This window comes from Vulpes vulpes, chromosome 2 (assembly GCF_048418805.1).
Source record: "Vulpes vulpes isolate BD-2025 chromosome 2, VulVul3, whole genome shotgun sequence".
Taxonomy (NCBI): domain Eukaryota; kingdom Metazoa; phylum Chordata; class Mammalia; order Carnivora; family Canidae; genus Vulpes; species Vulpes vulpes.
This window is the reverse complement of record NC_132781.1, coordinates 34,079,885-34,101,971: the sequence shown is the minus strand read 5'-3', so window position 1 is coordinate 34,101,971 and position 22,087 is coordinate 34,079,885. Positions and strand designations below refer to the sequence as shown.

General features: G+C 36.6%; 1 protein-coding gene across 6 annotated transcripts in view; it reads right to left on the bottom strand.

Annotated features, from left to right (window-relative positions):
- The window catches only part of VMP1 (vacuole membrane protein 1), a 143,327-nt gene that overhangs the window by 84,148 nt on the left and 37,092 nt on the right, over positions 1-22,087 (bottom strand). For all 6 annotated transcript variants that reach the window (XM_025996047.2, XM_025996048.2, XM_072747623.1 and 3 more), the window contains one exon: positions 2,612-2,779. In XM_025996047.2, the coding sequence (XP_025851832.1) occupies positions 2,612-2,779 (168 nt within the window). The remainder of the gene's footprint in view (positions 1-2,611; positions 2,780-22,087) is intronic.

Here is a 22,087-nt window from a genome sequence, read left to right as displayed (position 1 = left end):
GGTATCTATGTAGGAGCAGAATTAGAGGAGGGTCAAATGGTAAATCTATGTTTTAAATTTTTGAAATTCCATTCAACTCTTTTCTCCAGCAGCTGAATCACTTTACATTCTCCCCAACAATCTACGAGAGTTCCAATCTCTCCACATCCTAACACTTGTTTTCTTTTTAAAGAAATAGCAGCCATCCTAATGTGTGTAAAGGGATATTTCTTTGTGGTTTGGATTTGCACTTCCCCAATGACTAAATGATGCTGACAATCTGTACACTTACTGGCCATTTGTATATCTTCTTTGGAGAAAAGTCTACTCAACTTCTTTGCCCATTTTAAATATTGGGTTGTTTATCTTATGTTGTTGAGTTGCAGAAGTCCTTCAAAGATTTTGGATATTAAATGTTTATCAGATATATGATTTATGAACATCTTCTCCTATTCTGTAGGGTTGTCTTTTCACTCTCTTATTAATGTCCTTTGATGTATAATATATTTTAATTTTAGTGAAGTTCAATTTATCTATTTTTTTTTCTTGTTGCCTATGCTTTTGGGGTCATATTTAAGAAACCACTGCTAAATGTGACATCACACAGATTTTTCTCTACATTTTCCTCTAAGAGTTTTATAGTTTTAGTTCATAAGTTTAGGTCTTCGATGCATTTTAATTTTTATGTAAGGCACAAGGTAAGGACGCAAATTCATTCTTTTGCATGTGAATATTGTTTTCCCAGTACCTTTTGTTGAAAGGACTATCTATATAAACGTCGAGAACAAAAGGAACCAATTTAAACATAACTTGATATGTGCTATACTTTATACATCACAAAAAATACTTTCAAAAAAGGAAGTATGAGGAGCACTCAGCCAATTAATATTTATCAACATTCTTGTACTATGTGCAAAGCCTAATGCTGATTGTTGTGAGGATAATAAATTTAAGGAACAATCTATATTTTTTAGCAGCTTAAAATTTGTTTGGGAAAACAAGCTTCTACACCAGCCAAGTTAACTAATTTTAGGCATGCATGGAGCCAGGCCAAATGAGCTCTTCAGACAATATGAACTATGGGAGCTGGAGGAGGCAATTATCACTGCCAGCTCCAATGGAAGCTTTTCTTTGTTGGCATTAGCATTAATCCAGCCATGTAAATCATTTGTGAAATAACAGAAGGAAAATAGAAAACCAAAATCTATATACATGATTTCTTTCTAGCATGATCCAAGTATCTTTTGTTATTTTAATAATAATTTTTCATCAAAAGATTAATGGTCAAATTTATAAAACATACACAGCTAGTACAATGATCTTGTTTCCAGTGTTTATAAAAGAGTAACAGGAAATACGACAATTTTTCCTGTCTTTCACATTCAACGAATTCAACATATGGCATTTTCCTTATAATTCTTTTAAAACAAACATATTAGGTTATAGTATATATACTACAACAGACAAATAACTTATATTAAAATCAAAGACAGGGCAGCCCCGGTGGTGCAGCAGTTTAGCGCCGCCTGCAGCCCAGGGTGTGATCCTGGAGACCTGGGATCGAGTCCCACGTCGGGCTCCCTGCATGGAGCTGCTTTTCCCTCTGCCTGTGTCTCTGCCTCTCTCTCTCTCTCTCTCTCTCTCTCTCTCTCTGTCTCTATGAATAAATAAATAAAAATCTTTAAAAAATTCTAAAAAAATAAAAATAAATAAAAAATAAAATAAAAGACAATAGTTTGAAAAAAAAAACACATCAAACATACTTACTAACATTTAAATAAATATATTTGAAAAATCTTCCTCTTCTGTGGGTATGATATTCATGCTCATTTTAGTTAAGATTTTTAAGTGATCTGTTTCATATGTTTTACTTTATAAGACACTGTTAGGGGAAAAAAGTTACCAGGAACATATAACTAAATGAGTCCAAATGATAAAAGAAAGTTTTTAGCATAGGAACTATTTCTCAATGATGCACATTTGAATAAATATAGGAATAAAGAAAAAAGAAAAGAATGCTTTGTAAGGATTAAAATAATCTGCCACTGAACATACAGTCCAAAAGCTTCCCAAAATATATTTAAGCAAACCATAAAAAGAATAACTGGTACAACTAAAAGATCACCATATAGTCTGATATCTCCACTATAGTAAAATTTGGTTTATTAAGAAATATCTGACCTTACTTTAGTATTATTAACAACTCAGAAAATGAAATAAGCCTCCTAAGAATAAACACAGAGTATCTGAATATAGGAGAGAGACATAAAATGTTTACCAATCTGGGACTGAGATATAGCCACTTGCTATGTGCTTGTCAAATATACAAACATTGGTAAAATTTTGCAAAGTAGTATAGTTGCATTATCTGTACTCCTTTTCCTTCCTGTTGTCTACTTGGCACCCCTTGCTTTGTGGTACCTATGGCTTCATGCCTTCCTTATGAATGTTCTTCATGAATAGGGGAAGCTGTAAAGGGTTTCTCTTACCTGGAAGCAGATAATTGGTGACTTCATGAATTATCTACTGACTTGCTATGTGAATATATATCTGGACTCAATTTCAATGAAGTACAACAAAGTATCAAGATTGTGAGGTTAATTTTAGACAAAGATGAAAACAGACATCTTACCCACATGCAGGCCTCAATTCTAACTTTTGAGATGATGCTCCATAAAGAAATGGTTCCTTCAATGCCATCTTCATCTGGACAAATAATCTGATCAGGATAGGGTGGTTCAGGGAAATTAACTGAATTGCATTCATAAGCAGCTAATGTAACTGAAGCTATATGTGGACCCTATAAAACAAATAAGAGAAACCTCTGGTGAGAAATATTAAGGAAAAAGGAATTATCAATATACATATCATTTTAACAGTATCTTAATTACTATACATAGAGAAATCTTAGCTTTTATTTATATTAGAAAGAGAGGGAGAGAAGGGGCAGAGGGAGGGGGAGAGAGAGAACCTTAAGCAGGCTCCATATCCAGCGTGGAGCCCAATGTGCAATCTCATGACCCTGAGAGAGCATGACCTCAGCTGAAATCAAAAGTTGGATGTTCAACTTACTGAGCCACTGAAGTGCCCCCCAAAATCTTAGCTTTTAAAGAACAAGAATCTATCTAACTGGGACGTCTGAGTGGGTCAGCGGTTGAGTGTCTGTCTGCCTTTGGCACAGGGCTTGATCCCCGATTCCTGGGATTGAGTCCCACATCGGGTTCCTTAAGCAGGCTCCATATCCAGCGTGGAGCCCAATGTGCAATCTCATGACCCTGAGAGAGCATGACCTCAGCTGAAATCAAAAGTTGGATGTTCAACTTACTGAGCCACTGAAGTGCCCCCCAAAATCTTAGCTTTTAAAGAACAAGAATCTATCTAACTGGGACGCCTGGGTGGGTCAGCGGTTGAGTGTCTGTCTGCCTTTGGCACAGGGCTTGATCCCGGATTCCTGGGATTGAGTCCCACATCGGGTTCCTTGCATGGAGTCTGCTTTTCCTCCCTCTGCCTGTGTCTCTGCCTCTCTTTCTGTGTTTCTCATGAATAAATAAATAAAATTAAAAAAAAAAAAAGAATCTGTCTAAATATTTCAAGTTGCAGTTGGTAATTTGAAAAAATAATACTTCTCAGAATTTCTTCATGGCTAGCTTTATTATTTTAAAATTTTATTTATTCATGAGACAGAGAGAGAGGCAGAGACATAGGCAGAGGGAAAAGCAGGCTCCCTGTGGGGAGCCTGATGCGGGATCTGGGGAGCCTGATGTGGGACTCGATCCCAGGACCCTGAGATCACAACCTGAGCCAAAGGCAGATGCTCAACCACTAAGCCACCAGGCATCACAGGCTTGCTTTTTTAAAAAAAAATCAGATTTACTGGGGTATAATTTACATATAGTAAGAGTCTGTTTTTTTTTTTTTAGGTCTATAGTTCAATGAATTTTGACTAATATATTCAACTATATAACCACAACAAATCAAGATATAGAACATTTCCATTACTACAAAAAGTTCCCTGGTGTCCTTTGGTAGTCAGTCTTCTCCCCCAACACTAGCCCCTAGAAACCATATGATTTCTGGCTTTGTTCTGATTTTGTCTATATTCTCAATTGTAAGAATGTTATAGCCTGTGACAAAAAACTTCCTGTGCCCTATTCCTTTTTGCATAATTTGAGAATACTACTTTTTTTACTTAGTTGAAAACAGTTGGTGAAGTAATTACCTCACTTACCTTTCCCAAAGATAATAAATAAAGCTGTGGAACCACTATCAGTGAGTTTTTCTTTTCTTTTTAAGATTTTATTTATTTACTTGAGAGAGAGAGTGAGAGAGCACAAGTAGGGAGGAGGGTTAGAGACAGGGAGAAACAGACTCCCCGCTGAACAAGGAGCCTGATGTGAGGCTCAATCCCAGGATCCTGCGATCATGACCTGAGCCAAATGCAGATGCTTAACCTGCTGAGTCACCCAGGAGCCCCAGTGAGTTTTTCTTTTAAAGCAAGTTTTTCTATGGTAGCTTTTGTGTTATTTTGTATCTTTATTTTGAAATATTATAATAATAATCACATAGGTTAAAAGGGATTAATATTAGATGTGTGATAAAAGCTTAGATACAATGGTTCCCAAGTGCACATGAATGCCAAGGCAAGGGGTATGCATAAGAACTAATTAGGGAGTTTATTAAAAATATAAATTCCTGGGACATCAGGTCCAAAGTTCAAAATTCTAAATATAATCAAATATGTCAATAAACTCTAACAATAATTTCCAAAGTTCTCATGAGGTGTCAGAGCTAAACCCTGGACATCCTTAACATGTTACTCTAACACACAGGGGTAAAGCATACTGTAGACACAGTGGCCATAGCATAACTTCTAGAGCTAGATGTTCTGGTTCTGGTTCTGGCCTCTGCCACGTATCTTCTGAGTCTTGCTTTCCTAATCTATAAAATGGAAATCAAATATCTTCAGAACCTCCATTCTGGGAATATTGTAAGGTTTAAATCAGTCAACTCGTAAAAAGTACTCAGCTTAGAATCAGCCCTTAAAATGTACTAGCCATTAGTTATTATGATGAAAAATACAATATATGTAGAATAAAATTTTATAGAATAATAAGATATATTAAAAAATTTTAACATACAGTATTATGAATAATATAACATGAAATTATATGTTACATATGTAGAAAATATACATTTTATTCTTTCACACTCTTTCTATACACATACACATAAAGTGGTCTCGGTAGATATGAGAGCCTTTTTAAATTATAAGGTAAAAGAATTTGTGGTTCATGGGCACCTGGGTGACTCAGTCAGTTAAGCATCTTGACTTCAGGACGTGATCTTGGGGTTGTGAGATTGAATCCCATGTCAGACTCCACATTCAGTGGGGAGTCTGCTCCCTGCTAAAGATTCTTTCTCCAGGGTGCCTTGGTAGGTCAGTCAGTTCAGCCTCTGCCTTCAGTTCAGGTCATGATCCTGGAATCCCAGGATCAAGCCTTGAATTGGTCTCCCTGCTCACTGGGCACTCTGCTTCTCCTTCTGTCTCTGTCCCTCCCCCTGCTTGTGCTCTCTCTTGCTCACTCTCTCAAATAAATAAAATCTTTATTTTATTCTTTTAAAACAATTTTTTAAAAGATTTTATTCATTTATTAATGAGAGACTTAGAGAGAGAGGCAGAGGGAGAAGCAGGCTCCATGCAGGGAGCCTGACGTGGGACTCAATCCTGGGACTCCAGGATCACGCCCTGGGCTGAAGGTGGCACTAAACTGCTGAGCCACTGGGGCTACTCTAAATTAAATCTTTAAAAAGAAAAGATTCTCTTTCTCCTTCTTCCTCTGTCCCTCTCCCCACACTTGTGTGCTTATGAGCTCTCAAATAAAGTTTAAAAAAAAAAAAGAATTTGTGGTTCAAAGACAAATGTGCACAGGATGCAATAATGAAAATAAAGCATTAAAGAGTTATTGCTATCAAGATAAAAAGTGATTTAAAATAAAGCTTTCTGTTGCAGATTAATATGAAAAATATATTCATGAATCTAAGCTACATTTCTCCCTATATGCAATTATTTGCTTAAATAAAATCTAAAAAATGAAGTTCTACACTTAGCACTGAATCAATTAATTACTAGTTTTTTCTGGACCAAAAAATTCTATGTAAATTTTTAGTCTGTTCCTTTTTTCTTGAGTTTTAATTCACAGAAATCCAAGAACAGTAATATTTATATTTAAAAAATAAGTACATAAACACTTTTGAGTAGTCATATTTTCCTTAAAAATTATGATTAACCACGAAATTCACAACTGCTTCTTTGAATACTATATGCATAAGAGATTTCATAGCTGGGGTGAAAAAGGATTAGTTTGTGATTCATTAAAAAAAAATAGTTTAGGAGCACCTGGGTGTCTCAGTCAGTTAAGCATCTGCCTTAAGCTCACGTTGTAATCCCGGAGGAGTTCTGAGAGCAAGTGTCCAAGTCCAGCTAAGCAGGAAGTCTGCTTTTCCCTCTGCCCCTCCCCTGGTGTGTTCTCTCTCAAATAAATAAATAAAATCTTTAAAAAAATAAATTTACAAAAGTTTAAAGTTTGTGGAATTCAAAATAATTGAATTAGTGAAAAATTTCTTACTGTACACATAGCTAAGTATCAGATGCAATTAAAAGAAAAAAAAGCTGTAACTTCCACCTGTGATGTTTGAAAACACAAAGAAAAATGTGATACCAGTAAGTAAAACCAGAAAGTGAAGGGTTTGTCCAAATTACCCCCACACAATTGTCTTCTGTAAGATGTAGGAACTACACCTCAACTCTAGAAATGAACTCTAAGTGAACAAAAATTAAACTGTCCTGGATGCCAAACTAGTAAGATTTCTGGGATACACAGGAAAGACAAATTACATTTCTATTCTAGAAATATAATAGATAAAGTATGTACCTCAACAGATCAAACACATTATCCAACAAGATAAAAGACTTATTCATAGTTTCAATTTTAAGTAATTCTAAAAAGGGAAAATTTCAGCAATCTGATGAGAATTTTTCCCCTAAAGAAAGGACAGTTCATTCACACAACTAAACTGATATATACTTTCCATAACCACACTAATAAGTCATGATTACTCAGCCTTAGAGGCAGATGTGGTGGTTCCCAGCAAAATGGACACAAATAACTCTGCTTCTTGTCCTTTGTTCATTCTCAAGAGTCCATTTAGCCTGTACCTTGACATTTTAGTTTAAACTATGCTAACTAGGGATCCCTGGGTGGCGCAGCGGTTTGGTGCCTGCCTTTGGCCCAGGGCACGATCCTGGAGACTGGGATCGAATCCCACATCGGGCTCCCAGTGCATGGAGCCTGCTTCTCCCTCTGCCTGTGTCTCTGCCTCTCTCTCTCTCTCTCTCTGTGACTATCATAAATAAATTAAAAAAATAAAAAATAAACTATGCTAACTATAAGAAACTTCACAAGTTCTTTTCAACATTTAGGCTGATGGTTCCTAAATATAATTGAATTGACTAAAATAAATATTAGTTTACTTAAAAAAATCCAAATACCGAAACTAAAAAATGGCTTTAAAATAATTTTAAAGGTTAAACATATTCAAACTACCTTTTAAATTTATTTTCAAAATCTACAAATATGCAGGTATTGGTATGAATGGGCTAGATGTCCTGGTCTTTGGTTAGGGGCTTTCTGTTTCAGATCATGAAGTAAGTGGTACAGACTTTTACATCTACAATAATCTAGAAAACTAGATAAAACCTATGAAATAATTCTTTTCAGGCACTGTACCACAGTACTTGATTTCTGACTGCTGAGAGAAGGGATACAAATGAGGAAACCCTATGATGGCTCTGGTTTTTCATCTGTAGACACATTCCATGTCAATAACAAAATCCAAAGAGAAACAGCCCAAGCAAAGCATGGTGATCTTGGGGTACCTGGCTGGCTCAGTCTGAAGAGCACAAACTCTTCATCTCAGGGTCGTGAGTTTGAGTTCCATGTTGGGTATATAATAATAAATAAACTTAAAAAAAAAAAAAGGTCTTGGTGAGTTCAGAAGTAAATCTGAGTTCAGGGAGGCTGAATAGTTGAAATCTATGGGACAGAATACTGATGAAGAGGGAGCTATGTAGAGAAAGAACTCTAGAAATATGCACAATGTCCCCGTGAGACTTTGACATACAAAGCTACATTGCAGGCCAGGGTCAGATTCCATTAGGCTAGGCAAAGTACAAGTAGTCGGAAAACAACTAACAAGGAATTGTTAATTAAACAGTTCCTAGAGTCCACACAGGACTAGGAAACATTTATACTTCAATAAGCTAGAATGGAGACTCAGCATTCAGGGAAGACTTAGAAAAAGCCTAGAGTAGAGTTACTCCAGATAGGCTCTAACAGGTTTTTCCTTTAAAAAAAAAAAAAAAAAGCCCTTAAACAGATCAAGCTGATCCATAGGTAACTGCCCACCAAAACAAAGAAATTGACACTCTGCAAAGGAAGACAACAAAATCCATATAATCAACAATTTAATACATGCCCAGCATCCAATAAGGAACAACTAGATCTGTGAAGCACAAAAATATGACCCATAACCAGAAGAAACATTAGTCAATAGCAACAAAAACGTCAGAGATAATGGAATTAGCAGACAAGAACCTAAAAAAAGTAAGTATAAAAGTGTTCAAGGATTTAAAGCAGTAATCTTGGCAAACTTCAAACTATAGGCCAAATTTGACTCACACCAGTCTTATAAAGAAAGTTTCAAATATAGCCATGTGCATCCATTTACCTATTGTATCTGGCTAATACTGTGCTACAATAGCAAAACTGAATAGCTTTGAAAGACTCTGTAGTCCACAAAATCTAAAATATTTACTACATGGCCCTTTATAGAAAAAGTTTGTTGATACCTGATTTAAAGGAAAACATAAACACATGAAGGAACAAATAAAGTATAAAAAATTGAACTAGTAGGGCTGAAAATATAATACCTGAATAGAAAAATTCATTGGCTATATTGTCAATAGGTTAGATACTGCAGAAAAAAATATTAGAGAACTTGAAGACAGGGCAATAGAAAGTGTCCAACCTAAAGGATACAGAGAGTAAAGTGTATGAAAGAAATAAACCTCAGTAATCTGTGGAATAATACCAACCAGTCTACTATACATGTAATTGGAATCCCAGAAAGAGAGAAGAAGGTATGCGTTGGTGAAGAGGAGTGTGTGCAGGAAAATACCAATCCATCAATTCACAAAGCTAAGAAAGAAACTCAATAAACCTCAGTTTAAACAAATATGAAGAAAATAAAACAAATAACCATAATCGTAATATGATCAAATTGCTATAACTCAATAATGATGAGAAAATCTTAAAAGCAATTGGAGGGGTAAAGATAAATTATCTACAGAAAAACATAGATAAGACTTCTTATCAGAATAATGCAAACCAAAAGACAATGGAATTACTTCTCTGAAGTACTGAGAGAAAAAAAAAATCTAGAATCCAGGGAAAATATACTTCAAAAAAGAAGATAACATAAAGACATTTTAAGATAAACAAAAGCCAAAAAAATTAGTTTTACCAGATTTGCACTGTAACAAATATTAAAGGAAGTTCTCAGATAGAAGAAAAGTGATACCAGATGAAAAATTTAAAGTACACAGAGGAGTAAAGAGTACTGAAATATAAAAGACCTTTCGTTCTCATTAAAATCGCTTCAAAAATATTGTCGTCTGAAGTATAAACTATGGGGGCACCTGGTTAGCTCAGTTGGTTAAATGTCTGCCTTCGGCCCAGGACATGATCCCAGGGTCCTGGGATCAAGAACCACATCAGGTTCCCTGCTCAACAGAGACTCTGCTTCTCCCTCTCCCTTTGCCCCTCCCTCCTGCACTTGTATCCTCTCTCTCTCTCTCTCTCTCTCTCTCTCTCTCTCAAATAAATAATATCTTAAAAAAAAAAAAAAACTATGGCATATGTAGAAGTAAAATATATGACAACACCATAGAGTATGGGAGGGAGAAAAGGGAATATACTATTCCAAAGCAGTTATATTATATATACTAAAAAAATGCTCAATCCAAAAAAAGGTAGGAAAAGAAGAATAAAAAATAAGTGGGACAAATGGTTTGAGGTTACATTTAAACCCAACCATATTGAGAACTACATTAATTATAAGTGGACCAAACATACAAATGAAAAGGCAGAGTGTCAGACTGGATTAAAACAAGACCTCAGTACTTGTCATCTATAAGAAGCCCACCATTACAGCGCAAAACATCCCCAATTACAGCTGGAAATGTCAATATTCTTCTTAGTTGATAGAACAATTAAATTGACAACCAGTATGGATATAGAACATTTGAACAATATAGAACACGCCACTTAAAGCCAAAAGCCATTTTCTTTTCAAGAACACATGGAACATTCATCAAGATAGACCATGTGATGTGATACAAAATGAGTGCATTTAAAAGGATGTGCCATGTGGCAAGGTAAAGATCAATACAAGGAGCACTACCCAAGGAAAAGTGGCAAATGAAGATCCTTGTAGGTTAATTTCTCCAGTAAAAGTCAGTATCCTTTAACCTATGAGGTGGTAATCAAAGAAGCTAAATAGCCAAATCTAGCCCAGACTGTTACTCCCCAGCAAAGTAAGCTCTATATGTTTCCTAGAGACCAACTCACAAGTTACATTCATTGACTTTATTCATAACTCCTGAGGATTCCTAATTACTGCCAATAGAAGTTCCTGTTAATATTAAGAAAGGAATTTTATGATTGTAATGAACAGTTACACTCATCAAAGAGGCAGGTTTTAGGTCGGTTTTTTTTTTTTTTTTAAGTAATTCAGTATAGTCATTCTAAGTGAAGTCACCTCAATAAGATCAGCTATTTGCGATCTATCAGACATCTGGTTTTGCTTCAGTTCAAAGGCTCATATATCTATCTAGTCTCATGAGATGTATTACATTATATTTTCCAAAATTTTGATCATGGAATAATTTGCCTTGTCCAAGATAAACGATGCTTGCTTGGCCAGGGAATACTATGTCAGGGTAAGAGTAAAATCATAGTTAATTTGGAGGTAAAATTTCTTATAAGAGCAGATATAGATATTTGTGGAAAAAGCGTCTTAACTTCTAAAATATTCTTTAAAGATAAATTTTAAGTTATATTTATACAATTTAAACTCTTTCACGAGCAGTATATAAAAGGACGTTTAGGGACTGATTGAAAAAAAATTTAAGGACAATTCTATGAGATCAATTTGTACTCTAACATCAGGAATAGTAATATAAAGTTCTAAGACAAATTTAGAATTAAAAAAATTGTCCTAGAGAGATAAAATCACCATTCCTGGGCAGACTGGGTGGCTCAGCGGTTTAGCACCGCCGTTGGCCCAGGGCATGATCCTGTAGTCCCGGGATCGAGTCCCACTTTGGGCTCCCTGCGTGGAGCCTGCTTCTCACTGCCTGTGTCTCTGCCTCTCTCTCTCTGTGTCTCTTATGACTAAATAAATAAAATATTAAAAAAAAAAAATCACCATTCCTGAAATCATATGACACAAAAATACCCTAATTTGGTAGCAAAGAGAAGCTGTAAGTAATGCCTGGATAATAATGTAGTACCTATAAAAACCCCGATAATGGTCTTGGTACTACACACACATTAGGAGTTGTGGGATATTTATGTTAATCCCTGAAAAAAATATTAGTAAAATGACAAACTTGTATGCGCATTGCTGCTTCATTAAAAAAAATGTTTTCTGCTTTTGAACTTTACTGTTGGATTTATCTGGGGGCCCTATCTTGTAGAGACATTTTTTTTTAATTTGTATTTTTTATTTTTTTGACACATTTTTTAAAAGTAAAAACCTAAAATGGTTATTTAGTTAATTGTTAGACTATTTAGCCACACCTCTTTATCAACCAAAATGAAGAATATGATATCATATTAAGAGTGCAGTATGTATATGCAGGAGTTTTTGTAAGGAAGATAAGGGGACAGACAGACATTCTTCCACATTAGGCGGCTCCCTTAGAACTGATAAAACATTCCTAAAGACTAGAGTTGTTTGTACAACATCTGTAATGTCAATTCATAGCCTAATCCATCATCCATACACAGAAGTCAAGTGAGATCCCAAAGGCAAAATTTCCAATTAGTTTTGTCTGGAAATCTTAGGGCAAAGGTAATAAAATCAAGAATCCTGTGCTGATTCACTGGGAAAACATTTGTTTGCCACACTCCTTCACCAAGGAACAAAAGGAGTCAGTGGTTAGTCTGGAATGTGATTCATTAGGAATATCTGGGTGATAAATAAATGAAAAGAGATGACAAATGGTTGTCTGTACAACTTGCAAAACCTTTGTTTTCTTTAAGTCCAACTTTGAGGGGACTTTAAAAATGCTTTTGGAAACAGGAATTCTACTTCTCAAATTCCTTTAATCGTTGCTTTTCTCATCATAGTCAGAAAACAATTTACCTAAGGCTATGGTGTACAGCAAATCATTCTAGAAGGTTAGAGCATAAAACTGTTAATTCCAAATGGGCACTGAAAAGTTTAACTAGTGTTTATATTGTTTTTGTGAGGAAGGTCTCAAGTTTACAAATTAAACCTATGTCCCGGGGACCCCTGGATGGCTCAGCGGTTTGGCGCCTGTCTTTGGCCCAGGGTGTGATCCTGGAGACGGGGGACTGAGTCCCACATTGGGCTTCCTGCATGGAGCCTGCTTCTCTCTCTGCCTGTGTCTCTGCCTCTCTCTCTCTCTCTCTCTCTGTGTCTCTCATGAGTGAATAAATAAAATCTTAAAAAATAAAATAAAATAAAATAAACCTATGTCCCTCTCTATAAAATGCAGTAATCATATGTCAAAAACCAGTAATTTGGGCATTAATGTGGGTTTGTTTTCTGAATTTGCTGGTAACTTACTAGATACAATCAGACTTTTATCTCACATTCATTTGATTAAAAGCCTAATAGTAGCAGTAGTAGTGGTATTAGTAGTAGTAATAATAATTCATGTACAACTTAAGTGACAGCAAGAATATATGAGATTTAAAAAAAATTATTTTAGAGAGAGAAAGCATGCATGCATGTGCGCAAGTAGAGGGAGGGGCAGAAAGAATCTTCAAGTAGACTCTAGGCTGAGCAGGAGCCTGACTCTGGGCTGGATGAGATCAGTCTGAACTGAAGCCAAGACTCCGACATTCAACCGGCTGCATCATCCAGGCGCCCCTATACGAGATCCTACAGTAAAAGTATTATAGGAAGTATAAAACTGCTAACCGAACCCAAAAAATGCATAGTAAATTCTACAGTTCAAGCTCCCAAGTTATAAGGACATGCTGTTGAAGTCATTTTCATTATACTGAATTAATCCATAAGACATGTTTCCATGTGTGAGGCTTGAACTTATAACTCCAAGAACAAGAATTGCATGCTCCACCCACTGAACCAGCCTGGCACCCCTAGACATGTTTTACTTTTCTTATCTAAACCTAAGCAACTTTTGATTATCAAGATGATTTAAGTGTTCAGGAGAAGCAAGCCACATATTTATAGAGAATTTAAAAAGGTTATAATAAATTGTTTTATATATACATATATATACACACACACACACATACATACATACATACATACATACCCAACAGGACAGATTTCAGCTAAACCAAATCTCCTTACTTTTCATTTAAGCACACATTAATAAACAGTGATTTAAGGGCAGGAAGTTATCCAGTCTACGCATACCCCTTTTGTTATGTGAAAACCTGGCCCTATGTCCTAAAGGCCTTGGTTTCTTCTTTTGATGTGGTGATACTCACAAGAGTTAATAGATGAGTCATTCCTTGGGGAAAGGCAGGGAGGAAAGCTGATCATGCTTCATCAAAAAAAGCACAAACAGATCTTTTCTAAGAAGGGCCTGTTTGGTCTTCCCGCAAGAGCCCTGAATCATTGCATACTTATAGCCAGAGTCATTATACCTATACAGAGCAGTATCACGTTATACCAAAATCCTACTTTTGCCAATGTCTTCACTGTTTTTTTTTCCCTCTTGCAGAGGTATAGACAGGTGAGCAATTAAGCAACAATCAGAAGTCAAGCAGGAAAAAGGTAAAGAGGTTAGCTAACAATTTTTTAAAAGAATATTCTACCTCAATGGAATTAAATAGTTACTATTTTTTTAACTGAACCTATTTTGGTATTTCATTTCAATCCCTACGCATGCAGTTTTCCAAGTAATATTTATTTTAGGCCTTAAACAGCCAACAGTCAAAAAGTATTAAGAAGGGCAGCCCGGATGGCTCAGCGGTTTAGCGCCGCCTTCAGTCCAAGGCGTGATCCCGGAGACCTGGGATGGAGTCCCACATCGGGGCTCCCTGCATGGAGCCTGCTTCTCCCTCTGCCTGTGTCTCTGCCTCTCTCTGTGTATCTCTCGTGAATAAATAAATAAAATCTTTAAAAAACAAAAAAAAGCTATTTTTTTCCTTAAGTGTAGACATTTCTTATACTTTTTTTTTTTTTTTTAAGATTTTATTTATTTACTCAGAGAGGCAGAGAGAGGCAGAGACACAGGCAGAGGTAGAAAGAGGCTTCCTGCAAGCCGATGTGGGACTCGATCCTGGATCATGGGATCACGCCCTGAGCTAACGGCAGATGCTCAATCACTGAGCCACCTAGGTGTTCCAAAAAAACAGTTTAATAGCACACTATAAAGTACTCCATATATACTATACAGCATTTGTTCATTAAAGGAAACAGGGCACTATATACAGAAGAGTTCTATAAATATTCAATAGTAATCAAGATGTCAGATTTTTTTTTTTTTTTTTTTTATGATAGTCACAGAGAGAGAGAGAGAGGCAGAGACACAGGCAGAGGGAGAAGCAGGCTCCATGCACCGGGAGCCTGATGTGGGATTCGATCCCGGGTCTCCAGGATCGCGCCCTGGGCCAAAGGCAGGCGCCAAACCGCTGCACCACCCAGGGATCCCAAGATGTCAGATTTTTAATGTGTAATTTTTACCATATACTTTAGTGATGAAATAATCCTAAACTTTAAAGCAGGAACAGGCCTCTGAATCTTATACCAAGGCAAATATCTCACAAATAACTTTTTTTTAAATAATAAATTTATTTTTTATTGGTGTTCAATTTGCCAACATACAGAATAACACCCAGTGCTCATCCCGTCAAGTGCCCCCCCTCAGTGCCCGCCACCCAGTCACCCCCACCCCCGGCCCTCCTCCCTTTCCACCACCCCTAGTTCGTTTCCCAGAGTTAGGAGTCTTCCATGTTCTGTCTCCCTTTCTGATATTTCCTACCCATTTCTTCTCCCTTTCCCTCTATTCCCTTTCTCTATTATTTATATTCCCCAAACGAATGAGACCATATAATGTTTGTCCTTCTCTGACTGACTTATTTCACTCAGCATAATACCCTCCAGTTCCATCCACGTCGAAGCAAATGGTGGGTATTTGTCGTTTCTAATGGATGAGTAATATTCCATTGTATACATACACCAATTGCACTGCTGGGGATTTACCCCAAAAATATAGATGCAATGAAACACCGGGACACCTGCACCCCGATGTTTCTAGCAGCGATGTCCACAAGAGCCAAACTGTGGAAGGAGCCTCGGTGACAATTAACTTTCTTTATATTTATTTTATAACAAAGAGAAAACTTTTTTTCCTATTACAATGGTCATATTAAACAAATGACCCGGACAGCTCAGGTGGCTCAGCGGTTTAGTGCCGGCCTTTGGCCAGGGCATGATCCTGGAGACCTGGGATCAAGTCCCACGTCAGGCTCCCTGCATGGAGCCTGTTTCTCCCTCTGCCTGTGTCTCTGCCTCTCTCTCTCTCTGTCTCTCATGAATAAATAAAATCTTTAAAATAAACAAATGACTCATTAATACTATTCAGATGATAATGCCTTGATGTTATAGCTTCTAATAAAACCTCATCTATTTCACAATGTGATGAATTGTTCCAAAGCTTTTCTACATCCCAACTGTATCTAGACAAGGCAATTTTAATGTTTTCAATATGTGAATATCCCTCTCATTCTGATCTCCAAAGGTAAGGGAATTCGATGGTTAAAATACATACAACAAAGGGGGCACCTGGGTGGCTTAGTTGGTTAAGTGTCTGACTTCAACTTAGGGCATGATCTCAGGGTCCTGGGCTAGAGCCTGTGTCAGGCTCCCCGACTCAGCAAGGTGTGTGCTTGTCCCTCTGCCCCACCCCCTACTCATGCTCTCTCAAATAAATAAAATCTTTATATATACATATATGTATATTTGTGTATACACACACACACACACACACACACACAAAGGGGAGAGTTATCTGCAAAATATATTCAGTCTTCTATTTATAGCTCAATATCTGGGTGTCTTTTATCATTATCGTTGATAGTTAACTGTTCTCATCAGACTTTTTCTAGGAGCTGCGTTTATTTGAAGGAATATAGAGCTTGTTAAGGCTTTGTCCAGGAAAGTGCTCCACCTAGTGTCAAAAGCATTCAATATCACATTGTTTAAGGCATAAATTCTTGCCAAAGGACTTATTCTCTTTGTTACTGTTAAATAGAACAGATTTAATTCTTAATCACACTTACAGTTTACAAATGGCTCTTTAATTATCTGCTTGTTGTAACTTAGTGAATAATAATGTATGTGCATATAAGGAGCATGCCTGAGATATATTTCTCATTATCAAGTACTAAAGTTCCTGTTTATGTTAACTTGGTTGTTTACAGGATTATGAATCATACTTTTCTAGTAATGGGAAGTAATTCTAAGGTGGCTACTGAAATAACCCATCAGTTCTCCCAACTGTTTATAACAATCTAAACTTAATCCATAAATTTACTTCTCAAAATAACTGCAATGTTCTTAAAACCAGTATTTAATAACTGTACACATCAACAATTACAACATAGAATTAAATCTTGCTGTCATCAGACAGCTCATTTTGAGGAAATTCTCCTACTTTCCTCTTCATGCAAAGTTGCTATTATTTTCCCCTTGATGGTTTTCTAGACCATTCAAGCATTTGCACAACTAACTATATTCTCTTATAAAACATCAACATCATGAAAAAAATAAAAAAAAATAAAGCATCATGTTAAGTCTAACGTTATGACCTGGAAGAGAGAAGTGATCACTCCTTTTTTTTTGGCAAATGGATGAGTCAAGTGCACGTGTCTTGTAAAAATCCTTAGAAGGTGGCTAGCTCACTAAAGCTTTCAAACTCAATATGCTTCTTCTAATGTACTTGTCACTCTGTGAGTTAGAGCATGGGTTAGCAAACTAGAGCCTGCAGATCAATGCAGCCAGCCACCTGTTTTTGTGAGTAAAGGCTGATTAGAAAAAACAGCCACATTCATTCCTTTACACATTGTCCTTGGATGCTTTCTTATTGCAATGATAGATCAGAGTTGCAAGAGAGACTGTATGGCCTAAGACACCATCTGGCTCTTTACAAAAAAATGCTGACCACTGGGCTGTCTAGCCCTGGGTCAGACCATTATTAAAGTGGAAATTTTGACTCATCTGAACAGTGATGCATCAAAGAGGTTAACAGCAACAACATTACATTCATTAACTTATTGTTTTACTCTGGGCATAATTTCCACTAGTATATAAGCATTCCTGGATCACTCATGTTCTAAATCTTCTGAAAGGAAACCTGCTACATGCTTGTTAAGACTAAAATAGATTTGTTAATGGATTTCTGGAAATGAATATCCAAAAGAAGAGTGCTTAGAAGGCACAATCTGAGAAAAACCTGCCAGCTACAGAAGCCTTTTTACATATGATATACTTATAAAAAAAACATGAGTAAAGTAAATGAATAAAATCAGTAGCCTGTACTACTTGCCAGGGAAAATTTGCTCATGAAAGAGACATCACACAAAGGAACAAAAAATGCCTGCATAATAAATAAAACCGGTGTTTTCCCCACACCCCCAAAAGAAATAAAATCAGAAGTAGTTTACAAATGCTATTTAATTCCTTTTTTTAAAAAAGGTTTTATTTATTTGAGAGAGAGAGAAATAGTGCATAAACAGGTAGAGGGAAAGGAAGAAGTAGGCTCCTCTGCTCAGCAGGGAGCCCACTGTGGGGCTAGATCCCAGGACCCTGGGATCATGACCTGAGCTGAAGGCAGATGCTTAACCAACTGAGCCACCCAGGCATCCGTATAAATGCTATTTCATTTCTAATTTGTTATCTAGTAAGGATACTTTCTTAGACCAAAAAATAATATACCTTACTATACAGACATACCAAAGTTGGTAAGCATGTTCATATACACTAAATAATAATTAAAAAAAAATCACATGTTAAGTCATTCATTGTACTTGGTATTTATCTAAATTTATCTAAATTTAATGCAAAGAGCATATTACAATGTTGTACGTAAAGCAGAGAGTATGTATATAGTTTTATCTGCTGGGGAATTAAAGAGGCTGTAGTGAGGGATGCCTGGGTAGCTCAGCGGTTGAGCATCTGCCTTTGGCTCAGGGCATGATCCTGGAGTCCTGGGATCGAGTCCCACATTGTGCTCCCTGCATGGAGCCTGTTTCTCCCTCTGCCTATGTCTTTGCCTCTCTCTGTCTCTCATGAATAAATAAATTAAATCTTTAAAAAAAAAAAAAAGGAGGTTGTAGCGATGCTCAGTATAAAACTATTATGCAAAATAATAAAAAGCCATATACAGATTAGGTCATTTTTCATCAACAGTCACAAATAGTCAAATGTTAAGGACAGTTGGTTTTGCCAATAAAAGAAGTCCAACTATTCTGTTTTATTCTGCACACCCCCAGGATTTTTCAAAGATTTTATATTAACTATTCAACATATATTTATTGAATACCTACTATGCACTAGATACTATTTTAGATACCAAGAATACAGCAGTAAGTAGAACAGAAAAAATTCCTGTCCTTAAACAGCTTATATTTTATTTTATATATTTGGGTTTGTTTGGGGGGGCAGAAAGAGAGGAAGAGAGAAAATATTTTAAGTAGGCTCCACACCAAGGATGGGACTCAATCTCACAACTCAGAGATCATGACCTGAGCTGAAATCAAGAGTCAGTCACTTAACTGACTGAGCCATCCAGGTGCCCCAAGAGCTTATATTTTAGAAGCGAAGCTCAAATTTTAGTATACATATTTTATAGTATATTTAGTTTTTCTTATTTCAGCTACTTGCACTGCCATACATTATCCAATCCCCCAAATTTGAAACTCTTCCTACTTCCACTGCTTTAGATCAGGTAATTGCTACCTCTCACCTGGACAGCTACCTTCTAACTGGACTCATTTTCAGTTGCTTTCCCACCAAATCTATCCTTCACATTGCTACGAGAGTTATGTTCCTAAAACACATGTTAAAACTTGTTTGAAAAACTCTTTATGTCACAATAAACATAAACTCCCTAGTCTGACATTCAAAGCCTTCTACCATTTGGCACCAACTTATTTTCTCACATTGGTCTTCTTTCCATTTCCAAGATATCCTACTTTTATATCTCTGCATTCACTGTCTTTCCCTCAACAAAACCATCTTCATGAACTTTTCCTATTCTTCTTTGTCCAAGAGAATTCCTCCTTATTTTAGGGGCCCCAAAACAATTTACAAATATCACTATGTGAGTACTTACCACAATATCCTGGAGTATAATTATTTATGTAATATATATCTTCTGCTCTACATATCCAATTCCTTTTGTAATTCACATAGTATTTCAGACTGTTTTGCACTGAGTAAATTTCAAGGTTTTTAAAGTGGACTAAAGTGAACTACTACAGTGATAATTTTATGAGAGAATTTAATTTTTTGAGAATACGTAAGACAACCCATTTCCTTGCAGTCTTAGTTTGAAAAAGTCTCTGAAAAATGAATGTTATCTAAATGAGTATTTCTGATTTTAGGAAGTAGTTAGATGCCAATTTAAAATAAGTAGAGCAGGGGTGCCAGGCTGACTCAATCGGAGGAGCATGCAACTCTGGATTTTGGAGTCCTAGTTTGAGCCCCACATGAGGTATAGAGATTACTTAAATAAATAAAACTTAAATAAAATAAAATACAATAACTATAGCAGACATTAACCATATATACTTTGGCAAAAGAACTATAAAATTCTTTTTTTAAAAAAATATTTAGTTATTTGAGAAAGAGAGAGAGCTCATGCACATGTGAGCAGCGGGGAGAGGGGTTGGGGTGGGGAAGGGGGGTAGGAGGAGAGATTATTCAAGCAGACTCCTGCTGAGCTGGAGGCCGACATGGGACTCAATCTCGTGGCTCAGTCTTATGACACAGAGCTTGATTTCATGACCCATGAGATCAGGACCTGAGTTGAAACCAAGCATTGGATGCTTAACCAACTGAGGCACCTAGACACCCTCAGAATATAAAATTCTGACAAATGATTATATATACTAAAACAGGATATTTAAGTACAGTATATACAGAAAAGTGCATTATGCATACAACCTAATGAATTATTATAGCACAAGTATCTAGTTCAAGAAACAAACACACAATAAAGGGACATATCCTATTGGTTATCAAGATTGATTACAAAGCTACTGCATTGAAAACTTTTAAAAATTGGTTTGTCAATTTCTACAAAGTTTTGACTGATATTGCATGGAATTTGTAGATTAAAATGGGAAGAACTCGCTGCCTTGCAATATTTTATCTTTTAGTTAATGAACATGATACATCCCTTCTTTTACCTAGATCCTTCTGCTTCCAACAGTATTTTACAATTTGTGCAGAGGCCAACCACATCTTTTATTAAATGTATTCCTAGATTTTGCTTTTTTAAAAGATTTTATTTATTTATTCATCAGAGATACAGACAGAGAGAGAGAGAGAGGCAGAGACATAGGCAGAGGGAGAAGCAGGCCCCATGCAGGGAGCCTGATACAGTACTCGATCCTGGGGTGGTGGGATCACACCCTGAGCCGAAGGCAGACGCCCAACCGCTGAGCCACTCAGTCGTCCCTAGATTTTGCTTTTTTAAAAAACGCTATTATAAATAGTACCTTCTAAAAAATTTCACTCTCTAAATGTTTACTGTAGTATATAGAAATACAACTGTTATGTGTATGTTATATACCTTGTATCCAACAATTATACTATACTCTCCCACTAATTTATGGAAGTTATCTCCTTTCTGTAGTTCTGCCAAATTTTGCTTTTTGTTTTTATTTATTTATTTTTAAAGATTTTATTTATTTATTCATGAGAGATACAAAGAGAGAGAGAGAGAGAGAAAGAGAGAGAGAGGCAGAGACAAAAGCAGAGGGAGAAGCAGGCTCCATGCAGGGAGCCCGACGTGGGACTGGATCCAAGGTCTCCAGGATCAGGCCCTGGGCTGAAAGCAGGGCTAAACCACTGAGCCACCCGGGCTGCCCTATTTTTATTTTTTAAAGTAAGCTCTAACCCCAACAGCAGACTTGAACTCACAACCCTGAGATCAAGAGTTGCATGCTCTACAGACTGAGTCAGTGAGATGCTCCTAATTTTGCTTTTTATATGTTTATATATTATTAAATAAATACAAATTTATAGCTATTATATCTTCCTGATGAATTGAATCTTTTATTATTAAGAATTGATGCAAAAAAAAAAAAAAAAAAGAATGGATGCATCCTAGGGTGCCTGGGTGGCTCAGGTGGTTAAGCATCCGCCTTCAGCTTAGGCCATGATCCTGGGGTCCAGGGACCAAGTCCCACATCAGGCTCCCTGCTCAGTGGGGTCTGCTTCTTTGTCTTTCCTTGCCACTCATGCTCTCTCTCAAATAAATAAATAAAATCTAAAAAAAAAAAAAAAGGGATGCATTCTAGGGGTGCCTGGGTGGCTCAGTCAGTTAAGCATCCAAGTTTTTTTGTTTTGTTTTGTTCTGTTTTGTTTAGAGAGAGTGACTGACCGAGGCTAAGTGGGCAGGAGAGGGAGAGAGAATCTCATATAGGTTTCACGTCCAACAGAGAGCCTGCTGCAGGGCTCCATCTCATGACCCTAAGATCAGGTATCAGACACTTAATTGAGCCAACCAGGTGCCCCAAGTGTCTGATTC